At 40.7% G+C, this 15,785-nt stretch overlaps 1 protein-coding gene across 1 annotated transcript; it reads left to right on the forward strand.

Annotated features, from left to right (window-relative positions):
• The first annotated feature begins 627 nt into the window (after positions 1-627).
• Positions 628-6,892, forward strand: LOC137081503 (macrophage mannose receptor 1-like). The gene is made up of 3 exons (XM_067447654.1): positions 628-759; positions 852-1,205; positions 5,962-6,892. The coding sequence occupies exons 1-3, from the start codon at positions 723-725 to the stop codon at positions 6,324-6,326; spliced, it is 756 nt and encodes a 251-aa protein (XP_067303755.1). The 5' UTR covers positions 628-722; the 3' UTR covers positions 6,327-6,892.
• The last annotated feature ends 8,893 nt before the right edge of the window (positions 6,893-15,785 follow it).

The following is a 15,785-nucleotide window of genomic DNA, read 5'->3' on the forward strand; positions in this document are numbered from 1 at the left end:
ACCTTTACTAACATTATAAATTGACTTTAATGTCTTCATCTCGTCTCCTCCTCAACAACAGGGCTCTCACTTTTCAGAAGAGGAAAGAAGAAACCTAACAAGGGCACACAAAAAAATCCCTCTTTCTCCCAAAAACTATTCAAAAATATATATACAATTTTTTTTTTAAACAGCAAAAAAAGTGTATTAAAATAGAGAAAATAAAACATACATTAAATTTAAAAGTGATGTAACCTGAGTTATACAGTCCAGCAATGACAGCTGTTTAGTTATTAAAGTTAAAATATAAATGATTAATGTTCATATGTAAAGAATAAAAATAAAATAACATTATGAGGATCCATATTCATATTGACTGATACTGACTCATGACTTATGCAAATAAGGGGAAAGAGTTGGACAAAAACACAAATCTAGAGGAAGTCAAATATGACACGGGGCTTTTTAGAGAAATAACCAAATGATGTGATGCGCTGAATGAGGGATGAGAGCAGATATAATAATCACGTAGTTTAAAGCTGCAGACAGAAACATCAGACTCAGGACAGAAACACACAACCTCTAAAGTAAGAACAACTCACATGATCATTCTTCACACACAATTAGACTCTGAGATGATCATATTGTCTGAATGATTGTGAATCGAGTTATATGTATCTGCTTATGATCATGTTTTAATATAAGATGAATATGAGATTTTTCAATGTGTTTCTTCCTCAGAAATGGAGCAAACTCTATATTTGGTTCTTCTTCTCATTGGTGAGTGTGTCTGTAGTTTTATTTCTGGTTTATAGTTTCATCAGGTTTGACCCTGTTATGAAAAGCATTAAATCAAACCCTCTCTTTCACAGCTCTCTGCTCCGTATCTGAATGTGTTCAGCGTCAGTATCACTTTATAAACGTGAGGAAGACCTGGACTGAAGCTCAGAGATACTGCAGAGAGAATTACACAGATCTGGCCACCGCTGACAACATGACCGACATGATCGAGCTGAAGAAGAGTGTGACTGATGGAGGTGGTCAGGATGTCTGGATTGGGCTGCAGAAGACGAGTGTTAATAAATGGCAGTGGTCTTCAGGTGATCCTGTGCTCTATCTGAACTGGGGATCTGGACAAACTAACGGCAGCGATTGTGGATTTATGTCAAATGGACAGATTTATAATTATCCCTGTAGTGCTCTTCTTCAGTTCATCTGCAACAACAGTGAGTATTTAAAATTACAACAACCGTTCATGTATAGATGCACCATGTCATAGTATAACAGCTTTAAGAACTTTTCTTGTAATAACTTTGTAATAAAAATGTTTCAATACAATAATACATCGCACCAAAAATATATAAAATAAAATTTCAAACAGATTAAAGTGCAAAAGAATTAGGCTATAAAGAACAACAGCTAACACATTACAATAAGGTCTCTTTATTTAAAGCTTTGACTAAGATTGAGCAACAGCTGCGTTTGTTACAGAACGTTTTCTTCTTTTGTTAATGTTAGTTAAGAAATAAAACTGATCATTGTTAGTTTTATCTTAGGTCCATTAAATTCTTTTGATTTTAGTAATGTTAAACAGAAACTAAGAAATGAACATTACTTAGAATAATTAATTCTTTATAAGTATTTTTCATTGTCAGTTGGGTAATAATGAATGAACATGTTAACTAATGAAGCCGTTTGTCTCAAAGTTTTACTGAACAATAACAAATAATCAGGTCTGCGTTTCCCAAAAGCATCGTAAGCCTTAGTTGATCGTAGGAATAATTGCCCCCAATGGTCTCTACTAGGGCTGTCCTCGACTAAGGTTTACACATTCAAATCAGAACCGATAGTCGAATCATCTGTGTGTGTGTGTGTGTGTGTGTGTGTGTGTGTGTGTGTGTGTGTGTGTGTGTGTGTGTGTGTGTGTGTGTGTGTGTGTGTGTGAGCCTGTTTATGTGGTTTATGAGGACACAAATTTGTATAACTACATGGGTATTACACTGGTATTACACTATAAAGGTGGTTAATGAGGACATATCAAATGTCCCCATAATTCAAATGGCCTTAAAAACATACTAAATGATGTTTTTTTGAGAAAGTAAAAATGCAGAATGTTTCCTGTGATGGGTAGGTTTAGGGGCAGTGTAAGGGGATAGAAAATATGGTTTGTACAGTATAAAAACCATTACGCCTATGGAGAGTCCCTGTAAACCACATAGACCAACGTGTGTGTGTGTGTGTGTGTGTGTGTGTGTGTGTGTGTGTGTGTGTGTGTGTGTGTGTGTGTGTGTGTGTGTGTGTTGAGTAGGTTTAGGGGCAGTGTGTGTGTGTGTGTGTGTGTGTGTGTGTGTGTGCGCGTGTGTGTTGGGAGGGGCACGACACTAGTCAGTAGGAGGATAAAACTATTTTTATTTTCCTTTACACACGGCACACGGCAACACATTTTAATAAAGCGACCAAAACTGCCGGCCAACTGACAGACGAACTGACAATGGCTTTCTTATTTAGGTTTAAATAAAAGGTAATGTGGTGGATAAACATTCTAGGCAAAACAGCATAGGAAAAGATGTTTATATGCCATTTTGACACGAATACATATTAATAAATGACATTTTCATGTGTGAAAGTCTTTAGGTTAACATAAATGCAGATATAGGCCTAATTGTAATAATAAAATTGTAATAATAAAAAACAACATAATTATCGATTTTGAAATATTAAACCTGTCAATACAGAACGAAATATTCTGTAGCCTATTTTGCCGTCAATACCATAGATATTATGGTCAATAGGCTACTGCCGACGCTGTCTTTGCTGTATCAATAGGCAATATATTTATATTAAACATGAAGTATAGGGCTTCCCAGCAGCAGCAGCAGCGCGTCAGACACGCTTCTGGTGTGCAAAGACAGAGAAAACGCCTGCAGAAACGCCACGCTTGCAGTGTGTCTCCGGTCTTACAGTAATGCAGATACGGTCATGAAATTAAGCGATATTGATGTGCTCATGCCCAGTGCCCGTAGTTGTATCTTCACCGTGCCGGACGTAGTGTGATGACATCACCATTTCAGAAAATATACGGATTCGCTGCACACACGAAGACGGAAGATGAGCGTTTTCAGATTTATCCGCTTTGGGACCCGGTTTCGAAAAATATCGGATACATGCTTCTAAAACGCCGGATCCGTGTGGACGAAACGCTGATACGGTACAAAATGTATACATATACAGCTAAACGCGTCTCCGTGTGGACGAGGCCTGAGAGTGAATATTTCTAACTCCCCATCTCACTCTAAAGGTAAAACTGCTTTATTGTACCTTATTAACATTATTAAACAAAGCATAATAGCAAAACAAGCATTTCAACATTACCTGACGTGTTAACATTTGTAGGTTTATTATGAAGCAGTAAATAATAATAAATGCTTCGTTAAAGGTAAGTCATGTTTACACATCAGGTAATGTTGAAATAGTGTACACTTTACAATAAGGGTCACAGACTGTAAGTAATGATAGTAAAGTGTGTATAAACATGAACAACCGATCCGTTGATGTTCGGTGGCCTGTTGCACAAAGCTGGTTTCAGTTACCCAGGTAAGTTTGAGATTAGTTTGAGCAAACTCTGGTTTTTCGGGCTCAAGAAGGTGGACTGGTTTTTATCAGTGTTCATCACCATGGTAACTGACACTACAGGCTAACCTGCTGGAGCCGGTTTTATTCTGGGTTAGAGATCACAAACCCAAACTGGACCAATCAGCTACAAGTAAAGGGGCAATAAAGCCACGCCCCCTGTATCTCTAGTTCCAAATTAAAGCAGTTTATAATGAGAAAACTTTAGAAATACAATTGTGCATCTTTTGGTGCTAATTATTTATTATATTTATATAATTTATAATCACTTTGAATTTATATATGTTCATATAAATATTATTTTAATTGAAAAGTAGCCAAATAGCAATATAAATATAATACATGCATTCATAATTATTTTTAACAACGTGTATTTATTTGTGCTCTTTGTGATAATTATTAGGCATATTTCTTTATTCACGTCATGCACTGATATAGTCAGATCATCTTTAATCTGCCTTCTCAAACTCTTTAGCGCTGTGATTGGCTGTTTGCCGCACGTGTCACACTTTCAGGCTCTCGCGCTTCAGAGTTGATCGCTAACTCTGGATTAAACCTGAGCTGACAAAGAAAGTTTATACCGAGCTTTGAGAAACGGTTGAACTTGATCTAAACCAGGTTGGATTTATCTGGATTCGTCAACTCTAAAGCTGCTCTGAAACTCAGAGTTTGTTCAGCTAGCTTCATGCAACCGGCCTCAGATGGGTTCCAGTGTAAGATAATGTTTACCGACAGCCCAAAATCAATGGCTTATTAAATAATGTTGATAAGCATTTTTTCCCTTTAGAGTAAGATAGGAAGTTAGAAATGTTCATCCTTAGTGTGTGTGTCAACTGCTACATAAACTAATATGTGCAGATACACATTTAGATACTAATCTCGTAAGATAAGATAACATTAGAAAAACACTAAAGCTACAGGCAATGTTTTATGTGGTTTGGATCAATAATATTTTGAGTTTCTATTTATTAAACAAATTTCCTTCATTGTATCAACTCAATTTTTTCATTTCAATAAGCTCAAAATGTTTAGGCAACCAGGTTACTTACTTTTTTTTAAGTTAAACCAACAAAAAACAATTTTTTTATTACTATTATTTTTACAGTGCAGGCATTGTTGATGGTTAGATCATGTTAACTAACGCATTAAATAATGTTAACTAATACAACCTTATTGTAAAGTGTTACCTTGTAAGATTACTGACAGTAAAATAATGTTGATGAGCATATTTACTTTAAGAGTAAGAGGGTAAGTTAGAAATGTTCACCCTTAGTAAACTAATGTAAATAATGTCAGTAAGATAACCTTACAAAAACACTAAAGCTACAGGCATTGTTCATGGTTAGTTCATTTGAACTAATACAACCTCATTGTAAGGTGTGACCGATATATTCAACCTTCAGGATCTCAACACAAACCTGTAATTTCTTCATTTTTTGTAGATTACCTTAATGTAGGTATAATAGTCCATTAAAAATCAGGCATTGAGAATCAGGCATTGAGATACACTGCAACTATTAATAAATGACTACAGTCCAAGTAAATGTGTCTGAACTAGTTAACTAACACATTTATCTGCAGAGTAACATCCTCCTCTGTTTCTCTCATTCAGCTCTTTGTGTCTGAATCCAGTATTTCAGAGTATTTCAACATGTTACTTCATGTTATATAATTACAATAATCCTGAAGATATTGACAATATTTAATATATCATCAGCTGTAGAAAGTCTCTGAATGAAATGTGTTTCTGATGCTCCACCGCTGCTCTTATTCACATCCAAACCATAAATCAGTGTAAGAATAATGAACAAACTGACTCATGAATCTGTTTCTGTTCTTAAAGTGAGCACAGGACTCGTCTTAGTCGATCAGATGAAGAACTGGAGAGACGCTCAGAGTTACTGCAGACAGAATCACATTGATCTGGTCAGTGTGAGGAACCAGAATGAGAATCAACAGATTCAGAAGTTCATCAGTGATCGTAACTTATCTGGATCACATGTCTGGATCGGTCTGTTCAGAGACTCATGGCAGTGGTCAGATCAGAGCAACTCCTCATTCAGATACTGGAGGTCTGGTCAACCTGATAATAGTGGAGTTGAAAACTGTGCAGTGATTAGACCGAATGCTCAGGGACAATGGCATGACCTCTCTTGCAACAACCAATATCCTTTTGTGTGTCATGAAGGTGAGCAGATCCTCTCAAACACACACAATCCATCCATCACCTCCAGATATCTTAAAGTTCACGCTACATGTCTGACATGACAGATTCCTCCACAGTGTGTGTTCTTCATGTTGTTTTTGATCAGTCTCTCTCTAGTTTTTGCTTGTGGTTTGTTTTGTGTCCAGATAAACTGATTCTGATCAAAGAGAACCTGACGTGGCCTGAAGCTCTGAGATACTGCAGACAGAAACATGTGGATCTGGTCTCGGTTCATTCAGACGAGATGCAGCGTCGTGTGATGAATGTGGTTAAAGCGGCGTCTACTGCGGAGGTGTGGTTGGGTTTACACAACTACTGCATCATGAACATGTGGCTCTGGCTGAGTGGAGAGAACATGTACTATCAGAACTGGGCTCCAGGGCACGGAACGACACCGGAAGACTGCAGCCTCGAGAAGAGAAAAGGAGCAGTTCAGTCTGGAGGAGATCAGCGCTGGGTCAGCCTTCCTGAAACTCACAAACTCAACTTCATCTGCACAAATTATGAGTGAAAACATGTGAATGTTTGTGTGTTTACCCACATTCACTGTTTCCATTCCTCATTATTTTTCTTATTTACTTTCATCTGTTCTGTGAATCTACTAATCGTGTTTTATTTCTGTATATTAATCATCATGATATAATGTGATCTTATCAAAGTTTTCTAACACCAATGATTAATGTTCTTTAGATGTCTAAAATATTTACACTATATATGTTTGTTTTAAGAATTTAGTTGACAAACCCAACAACAATATATAAAGAGTTAAACACAGCACGACTGTGCCATATTTAACATATTTATCAATTATAGCACGTTTCATATAGACAATGGTAGGTAGGCCGACACATAAAAATGCTTTACTTCACTTTACTTATTTTGTATTTTTGTCTAGTTTCCAGTCTTAATATCTAAAAATGAATATCCGTTCACGTCTGACTTTCTTTGTTAATCATCTAGGTTGTTGATTAGTTCTGTCACCTCAGGTTGGTTTCTGATTGATTTGAGTCTTTTGTGTGTATATCAGTTTCAGTTCACTCCTTGTTTGGAAAAAAAATCCTGTTGTTTGTGTAGACGTTTTCTCCTGTGAATTCCTGTACTTCAGTTGGTTTGAATACATTTAAATAAAGGTTTCTTTGGATTTCTGCTTTTGTCTTGTGCATTGGATCTACACTCTGAGAAACAAAAAGTTTTCCTTGGGGACCAAAACGTATAACTGAACCTTTAAAGGTACACTATTGGTCCTTAGAGTACAATTATACCAATGTTTTCCTCTACTTAGAGCAGGGGTAGGCAAGTTTGGTCCTAAAGAGCCGTTGTCCTGCAGAGTTTGGCTCCAGTCATGAAAGACAGCTATAGACACTCTTATTGAGAATTAAGAGAGGTTTAGATGTTGATGTTTTATTGAAAATGTGTGGTCACCATTATGGAGATCAGTGTTTCCTTTAGTTGGGCAGTTTGACTCTTTGCTTTTTATGTGAGTTTGTAACAGTTTTAACAAAACACACAATCTGTTCAAATCAAAAGAAGCCATAGACAAAAATTGTCATGAAGAAAAATGTTTGACTAAACTCATCACTGACTAAAAATTTTAATAAATAATATTCATTTACAATACTTTCTTGCCACAGATCAGACCTTCTATATTTAGATTTCTAAATACATTGTAAGAAATACAAGTTTAGAAGAACATCAGACATCAAGAATTAGCATACAAATCTCAACAGTGACGACGCATGCTGGGAGCCATGAGTTTTATACTGTGGTGGCTGAGTAGGGTAGGAGCTAAACTCTGCAGGACATCAGCTCTAGGACAAAACTTGCCTATCCCTGACTTAGAGGTACAAAAATGTTTCCCTTAAGAGTACCACCCCAGTGATGGCAACTTCTACCTTAAAACGTACAATTTTGTACTCTTTTTTTCTGGTAACGTTCTTTACTTTATATAATAGTTCTTCGTTAATTTTTCGAAAACATGTTAAATGTCTATAACAGCGTGTTTTCATACTTTGTCTAGAGTGTAGAGTGTAATTGTCATGGGTGTGTGCAGGCACAATTCTCAAACAAAGGTTAACAGACACTCGATCAGGTGAGTCATACAGGTCAGTAGCAACATACTCTATACATCAGCGAGACCAGACCCAGACTGAGGTAAACAGGAGAACTAAATAGCAAACAGAAACTCGTTAATTGACAAGAAAGAACTAAACTAACTACTGTAACCATGGGGACAGACGAGTAGCGGGAAACTGAACAAAGAAACGTAACAAATGAGAACACACTGAAACAGGATCTGACAATACGACCCTTCCCAGAAGGAGAGCAGAGGGAGAAAGGGAAGGAGGGAGGGAGAGAGGGAGGGTGGGGACTCAGGTGGAGGATGAGTAGGAGAAGGGTGTAGATATAGGAAGACCCAGGGCGGAACTGACGGAGGGAGGAAACATGGAGGAGACAGGGCTGATGACTTCAGGAGGCCGACTGACAGAGGCGGAGATGGTGTGAATGGAGGCCAAGTTGTAACCGCAGAGCCGACACATCTAGGAGACACTGAAGATCCGGCGGGGTCTGGCGACTGAGGCTCCGGTGGAGATTCAGCAGACCACTGTGGAGCTGGAGCGACTGAGACCCATGATGGAGCTGGAGGGAGTGAGGGGAGTGGCTTAACAAAGCCAAAGATACGGAAGGAGGAGGCAAAGCCGGACAAGTGGAGTCCATAAGCGAGAGCGGGTCGACGAGTGACCAAAGCCTTATATGTTTTCCCCTGTCTCAGATCGAGCTGTTCGATGTGAGACGTCACACAAGCCCCTCCTACGACTGTTGATTGACAAGCAGCGTTTCAACTCAGACCCGCCCTGCGCGAGCTCTGTCACAGTCCGCCATTGTGAATAGGCTGGAGCAATTGTGGTGTTCTGTTCTTGGGTGTAATAATGAACACAGCAGTCATACTGATGTTCCTAAATCCAAACCGCAGTGGCTGAGTTTTTTTTTCGTCAATGTTTTTATGTCTGCGCGAACCGTGAAGCATTTCTCACCAGTGAGTAGTTTGAAACGCGTACACGTTTCACGATAAAAGCGGCTAAAGTGGGTAAGTTACATTACGGCATGCTTTCTATGTATGATGTTCTCAATATAATTCATAATCCCACGTTTATAATTAACAACACGTTATGGTTATTGTGTTATTACAAACTGTGGACGCCGGTTTTAAAGTTAACGTGGACGTGGTAACTGACATAAGCTTAATTATGTAGATGGTTTATAAGTTACTGTCAAAAAAAATCGTGTTGTAACAGTTATTCCACTGCATTGATAACGTTAAGCATCACTGACAAGCCAACATTTACAGAAAACAAGTTTTTTTTTGGCATTAGCTGTAACATCATTTTGTCAATGAACTAATGTAAACATCAGTAAACACATAGCATTCATCGCTAAGGTTACCCTGCCAGTACATAAAGACGGATCAGTGACATTACGTTAACCACCCGTTCAGAAACGTCCTGTTTAGCCTTAATTGTGGCATTTCGTTGGAGCTGTTGTCTTGTCCCGGTCCGACTGTGGTTCAAATAGCTAGAGTTGCACAGATCTCCTCAGAGACTGTTGTCAGCGGCGACACTCCTTATGTGTGTGTGTGAAAGCCCCCCCAGAACAGAGGGGCGGGGTGAGCAAAGCTCATTAGCATTTAAAGCTGTATGCATGAGAATGGCTCACTGGAAACATAACTGTTTTTGACCAGGTAAAATTAGAATTTTTAATTAAATTATATTACAGAGTTTTCATTTAGACACTAAAGAATCATATTAACTTGTACAAAAATAGCATTATATGACCCCTTTATGGTAACTACTACTATGGCCGTTCATGTCGAGTGCGACGAACTGCTTCCCGTTTAGAGCGTCTCTCTTCCAGAAATGACTTATAGGACTCCTGAGAGTCCCTACGGCCGTTGTTAATTGCTGCACGCCAGTTGGTTCTGTCAAATGCAAGTGCCTCCCAGTTGTCCAGGTTGATGGAGAAGGCCTGAAGATCCCTCTTAATGACGTCTTTGAAACGTAGATGGGGGCGACCACGTTTGCGGGGGGCATTTGCCAGCTCGCCATACAGCAAGATTTTTGGGAGGCGGGTGTCCTTCATTTGATAGATATGCCCAGTCCAACGGAGGTGGCGTTCACGAAGGATGGTGTACAGGTCACTGGAGCCAGTTCTCTCAAGTATGACAGAGTTTGGCACTTGGTCTTTCCAGCATACACCCAGTATGGAGCGGAGGCAGCGAAAATGGAAGGCGTTGAGGCGATGTTCGTGCCTTCTGTAAGTTGTCCATGTCTCACTTGCATATAGCAAGGTGCTAAGTACACATGCATGATATACACGGACTTTGAGGAGCAATGAGAGGTTCTTGTTGTGCCAGACACGCTTGCTCAATTTTCCAAACACCGATGATGCCCTCCCAATGCGCATGTCAAGCTCTGCGTCAAGGTTATTGTTATTTGATACTGTGGAACCCAGGTAGGTGAATTTGTCTACCACAGATAGAGGTATGTTGTTAATGTATACTGTAGGGTTCAGGGTTGCAAGTTGGGCAAGGATAACTGTTTTTTTAAGACTGATCTGCAAACCAAACTCTAGACATGCAGCGGAAAAAGATGAGCAGAGTAGTTGTAGATCTGCCTCTGAGTGGGCAACAAAGGCAGCATCATCAGCATAAAGCAGCTCACGTACCAGAACATGGCGCACTTTAGTCTTCGCCCGCAGTCTGGCCAGATTGAACAGTTTTCCTGAGCTGCGGGTGTGTAGCAGGATACCCGAGTCATCAGGGAAGGCACGGCGTAGTAGGGCAGAGAAGAAAATTCCAAAAAGGGTAGGAGCAAGGACACATCCCTGCTTTACTCCACACCTTATCTGGAACTCTTCAGAGCAAGTGCCTTCAGACTGTACAGTTGCCTTCATGCCCTCATGAAACTCCGTGATCACCTTCAGTAACTTTGGAGGGCAGCCAAGTCTTTGTAGGATGAGGAAAAGTCCAGATCGACTAACGTAGTCAAAAGCCTTGGTCAAGTCTACAAACACCAAGAACAGAGGTTTATGCTGTTGATACACTTTTCCTGTAGTTGACGAACACAGAACACCATGTCTGCTATGGACCGGCCAGCACGGAAGCCGCACTGGCTTTCAGGGAGGATACGATCAGCAAGGATTTGTAGACGTGGTAAAATAGTGCGAGCAAATATCTTGCCAGCAAGACTGAGCAAAGATATTCCTCTGAAATTGTTACAATCTGCACGGTCCCCCTTGTTCTTGTAGATGGTGATGATGTTGGCATCTCTAAGGACATCTGGGAGATATCCACTCTTCCAGCACATCACAACCAGATGATGTAGAACAGAGGCAAGAACATCACCACCTGCCTTATAAGCCTCAGGGGGGAGGCCGTCAGCACCGGGAGACTTGTTATTTTTCAATGCTTTAATTGCAGTTTTGACTTCCTCTAGGTAATATCTGCATCCAGATCAGACATAGTAGGGAGCTCAGGAACAGCAGCATTTATTGCCAGTGTGTTGGCTGTGACAGGCTGAGCATAGAGAAGGCTACAGTGCTCTGCCCATCTCGCCAATTGAGATTCCAAATCAGTCAGAAGGTCACCTGATAGGGAATAGAGTGGAGAGGATTTTTTAGGGACTGGGCCCAAGGCTTCTTTCAGGCCCTCAAAGACTCCTCGAATGTTTCCATTGGATGCACTTGACTCAATACGGTCACACAGTGTGGTCCAGTAAGCCTGCATGGCTGTGCGAGTGACCCGCTGGACATTGCGGCATGCCTGCTTCAAAGCTGCCTTACTTGAGCGAGTGTTATGCTGCAGGTAGGACAGTCTGGCTGAGCGCTTAGAGTCAATTTCAGGTAGGAGCAGGCTGGCATGGGTTTTGAACCAGTCAGGCTGGGATCTGGATTGCTTTCCAAAGATGGCAAATGCAGCCTTTGTGGTAGTAGAGTGGAAGTGCTGCCAGGCAGCCGTAATGTCTGCATAAGGAGGTGAGGAGTCTAAGCTGGAAGCAAGTAGTGCCTGGAACGCATGCTGCGATGCAGGCACATGGGTTGCAGAAACATCCAGACGAGGAGTAGGCTTAGGTTTGGTGTAATGAAACTTGTTTGGGACCATCCTTAGTTTGCAACGTAGGAGGGCGTGGTCAGTGTCACAATCTGCTGAGTGTAGTGATCGGCAGTGTGTTACTTCCTTCAAGCGTTCACGCTTCACCAATACATGGTCAAGTTGGTGCCAGCGCTTAGAACGTGGATGACGCCAGGTGACCTTGGAGGAGCTTGAGCCCTGAAAGAATGAGGAGGGGACACAGAGTTTGTGGGTGCTACAAAATTCCAGTAAGCGCTGACCGTTGTCATTCATGTTGCCATATCCATGGCTCCCCAGAATGTCAGGCCATGCACTAGAGTTGGCACCCACTCGGGCATTAAAGTCACCAAGGATCATCAAACGCTCAGTTGAGGGGATCTTCTGAACAATAGCGCTAAGTTGATTGTAGAAAGATTCCTTGACGTCTAGATCAGAAGTCAGTGTAGGGGCATAAGTGGCTATGATTGTAACTGGGCCACAGTTTGTGTGCAGGCTCAGTAAGGAGAGACGTGAGGAGATGGGAACAGGTTTTTCCACTGAGGAAAGTAGCTTGTTTTGGATTGCAAAGCCAACACCGTGCATTGGTCTTTCACCATCTGGGTATCCATTCCAGAATAAAGTATAGTTTTTTTCCCGGACAGAACCAACACCGGTCAGCCAGGTTTCACTCAGGGCAGCGATGGAGATGTTAAGTCGGAGTAATTCTGCATCAATCAGGGCTGATTTACGAGGTGAGACGCAGTCCATGTCAGAACTAACACCAAGAGAGCGTACATTCCAGCATGCGATGGAGGTATATGCGACAGTTGCAGGATGACGACCAGGTCGCGCCTGCCGTACACGCGAACCTTGCCGAGCAACGACAGCACTCTTAAGGAAGGAGTGCTCCCGAGTTGCCAGTCGTGGAAACTGAAAGTTTGCCGTCATAAAAGGAGAGATGAGATGCTCATAGTAGAGAGCGCCCGGGCAAAAATTTAATTGAAAGCATGCATGCCCAGGTCAAACTTCCACCTCTGGACTCAGCACTACAAATTCCAACGGAACACAGGTGTGTGACGGTTGGTGTAGTTATGAGTTGCCCCGCAGTGACCAACTGACTAGGTCTATTGCCCCGTGACCATTGGCGAGGTGCTCTTCTGCTCACCGGGCGACTGAGACAGACCGACTCAGGTGCTATGAAAGCAGACGCGCTCTGATACTCAGCATACCAGCCCCTGCTGCCGGGCTAGTAGGGTGGGGTGGACTGGGTTTCGTCTGGTCTCTCGCCTTTGACCTGTCTGGCTTGCTTAAATCTACCAGGGGTACAAATCCCCTGCCAGCTTAGCTCTCAGGGTCATTGGGACTCACAAGCTGTTCCGCCACGGCAAGGCACCAGTCCATGGAACAGTTTATGGTAACACTGCGACAGAAATACTGAGCAGGGCTTGACATTAAGCAAATCACTCTCCATAATAAAACGATCCTGGATGGCTGACTTAATAATTAATGCACAAGATGTACTGTTTAACAAAACTCTCTGCCAACATCTGTCATCTGACACCGCGCAGGAGCTATTGAGCGCTCTACGTGATTGCGCGTGCCGCCGGGAAATGAGCGCATGTTGCCACTCCGCTTTTCAACGCCTCTGGCTTTAACATTAGCGCCAAAACGCTATTCATTGTTTGAATTTCGCATAAAAACTTAATAATAATTATTTTTTTAAAAAAAAGCTATAGGCCTAGATTTGTTTAATATAAAAAGTAGGTTTGGCAATTTGGCGTGAGATCTGAAGTTGGGCAACGTGAGAGTGTGACACTGAGCCTGAAAGCGTGTGTGTCACACCAGATACGTGAGAGTTGGCAACCCTGCAATCTACATTACCCATAATCCTTTCCCCGGACTCATTAGCACTAACTGTTTACACCTGTGTCTCATCACCTCATTACCTCTGCCTATATAAGCCTGGTTATCTCTGTCATTCATGGCGAAGTCTTGTTTAGTGTCACAACTGCATTTCTGAGCATTTCCCTGGTTTCATGTATCATGAGCTGTGTCCCAAAGTAAAGGGTGCGCACTTCGAAGGCCAGGCCACGCCTTCAAAGTGCACGAAACGGCACAAAGGGCTAACTGAGGGACAGGGTTGCCAGGTCTAAATAATAAAACCCCTCCAATTGTTATTCAAAAGTATCGGAATCACGGCCAGAATGGGCCAAAATATCCTGAAATGCGGGGCACGGGCGGTAGAAATATTGCTTAAGTAAAGACAACTTAACCTGTGGACTATAGGCTACAAACACCCCAAAGCAACTGTAGCCTAAATGCAACCTCATTCAGACTTGGCAACAATGAACCAAGCTAATGGCCTAGGCTGTGACAACTGACAGCGGACGTTCGTGAGATTTTAAAAAGAGAAATGGAGCATATATATATAATTTATTTATTTATTTGAGCTTTTTATTGGGTTTTGACATGCTTCAAATCCTGCGACGATGGGAGACCGGACCATAAGCATGTAAATCTGTAGCCGGTTAAATATTGTCAAATTTTAAATATTAGTTAACAGTTTATTTCTTATGTTAAATGTAACTGTTACAATATATTTTAATCATACGTCCAAGTCTTTTTTTTAAGTAGGCCTAGGCCGACTTATTTTTATTCAACTCATCATCTCAGATGCGTCGCCTTTGGCTTGGCTTGCACAGTTGGGGACACTAAAATTATGACTAAAGTTATTCAACTTATTATACAAATAAAATGTATGAATTAGGTTTTATTTAATTCTATAAACTATAATACTGATCTGCCAACATTGTCTCTCTATGATAAATTAAAATAAGCTGATAACATCACTGTTTTCTCCAGTACGACTGTACAGCCAAATCTAATTTTGTCGCAATATTATCCTGTTTGACACTGTGAAGCTGCTTTGACACAATCGTGATTGTAAAAGCGCTATATAAATAAAGTTGATTGATTGATTGATGCATTGTCTACTTTTTATGGCATGCCAGCCGTCGACCGGTTCAGCCCCGCAGAGCTGCGGACAGTGGAAATATGCCCTGCTCATCCCAGAAGATGATGTCCCACTCAGACCTTACCAGAGTCTCTATTGGGCATTATCTCGCTCCAGCTCCAGCTTCTCCTGCTCAGCGCAATGAAAGTGTAGAAAAGGGTTTTCTTCTGGTTTGGCTGATAATAAAAATTTCTGTTGTTTCTGATGTTAAACTCAAGTTATATTATTGGTCTATAAATAGGCTATAGTTGTAAAAAGTCTACGTAGGCTAATGTATAGATCAATTTATTTTCATTTACACATTTTAAATTACATGACAAGAAAATATATGTAATAAATGAAAACATATATAAATGTGTTTAATGTAGCTACAAATGATAACGTGCATCACAAAAATAAACAATGTAGGCTATAGAACAACCACTTCTCTTTAATTTAGCCTACATTTGAAGTTAATGAAAATGAACAATAGACAGCAGTATCTTTGTTTAATTTATAAATAACTTGCATAAATAATAATAAGCTAATAATATAGCCTAGCCATTTAAATTGTTCTGTGTCGGCCACACATTCAGCCTTAGGAGGATCGATCTTTCGGTGACCGTTGTCAGTGAACATTCATTCATTCATTCATATAAAAACTTTATTTTAACATCTAAGTCAGCAGTTTTCGTTTATTTGCATTTTTTCTTATAATTCTGAGTTACAGATGTCACATTTGATTAAGCCTATTTTTCTGTGATATTTGTTTTAGTTACGGTGTTGACAGGAGCCTAGGCTGTAAGAAAAATAAATGATTGCACGGACAATTCCCATCCCCAGTGTCTCTTTCTGTAAGGGAAATTTAAAAGATA

The sequence above is a fragment of the Pseudorasbora parva genome, chromosome 1 (genome assembly GCF_024679245.1).
Source record: "Pseudorasbora parva isolate DD20220531a chromosome 1, ASM2467924v1, whole genome shotgun sequence".
Classification (NCBI taxonomy): Eukaryota; Metazoa; Chordata; class Actinopteri; order Cypriniformes; family Gobionidae; genus Pseudorasbora; species Pseudorasbora parva.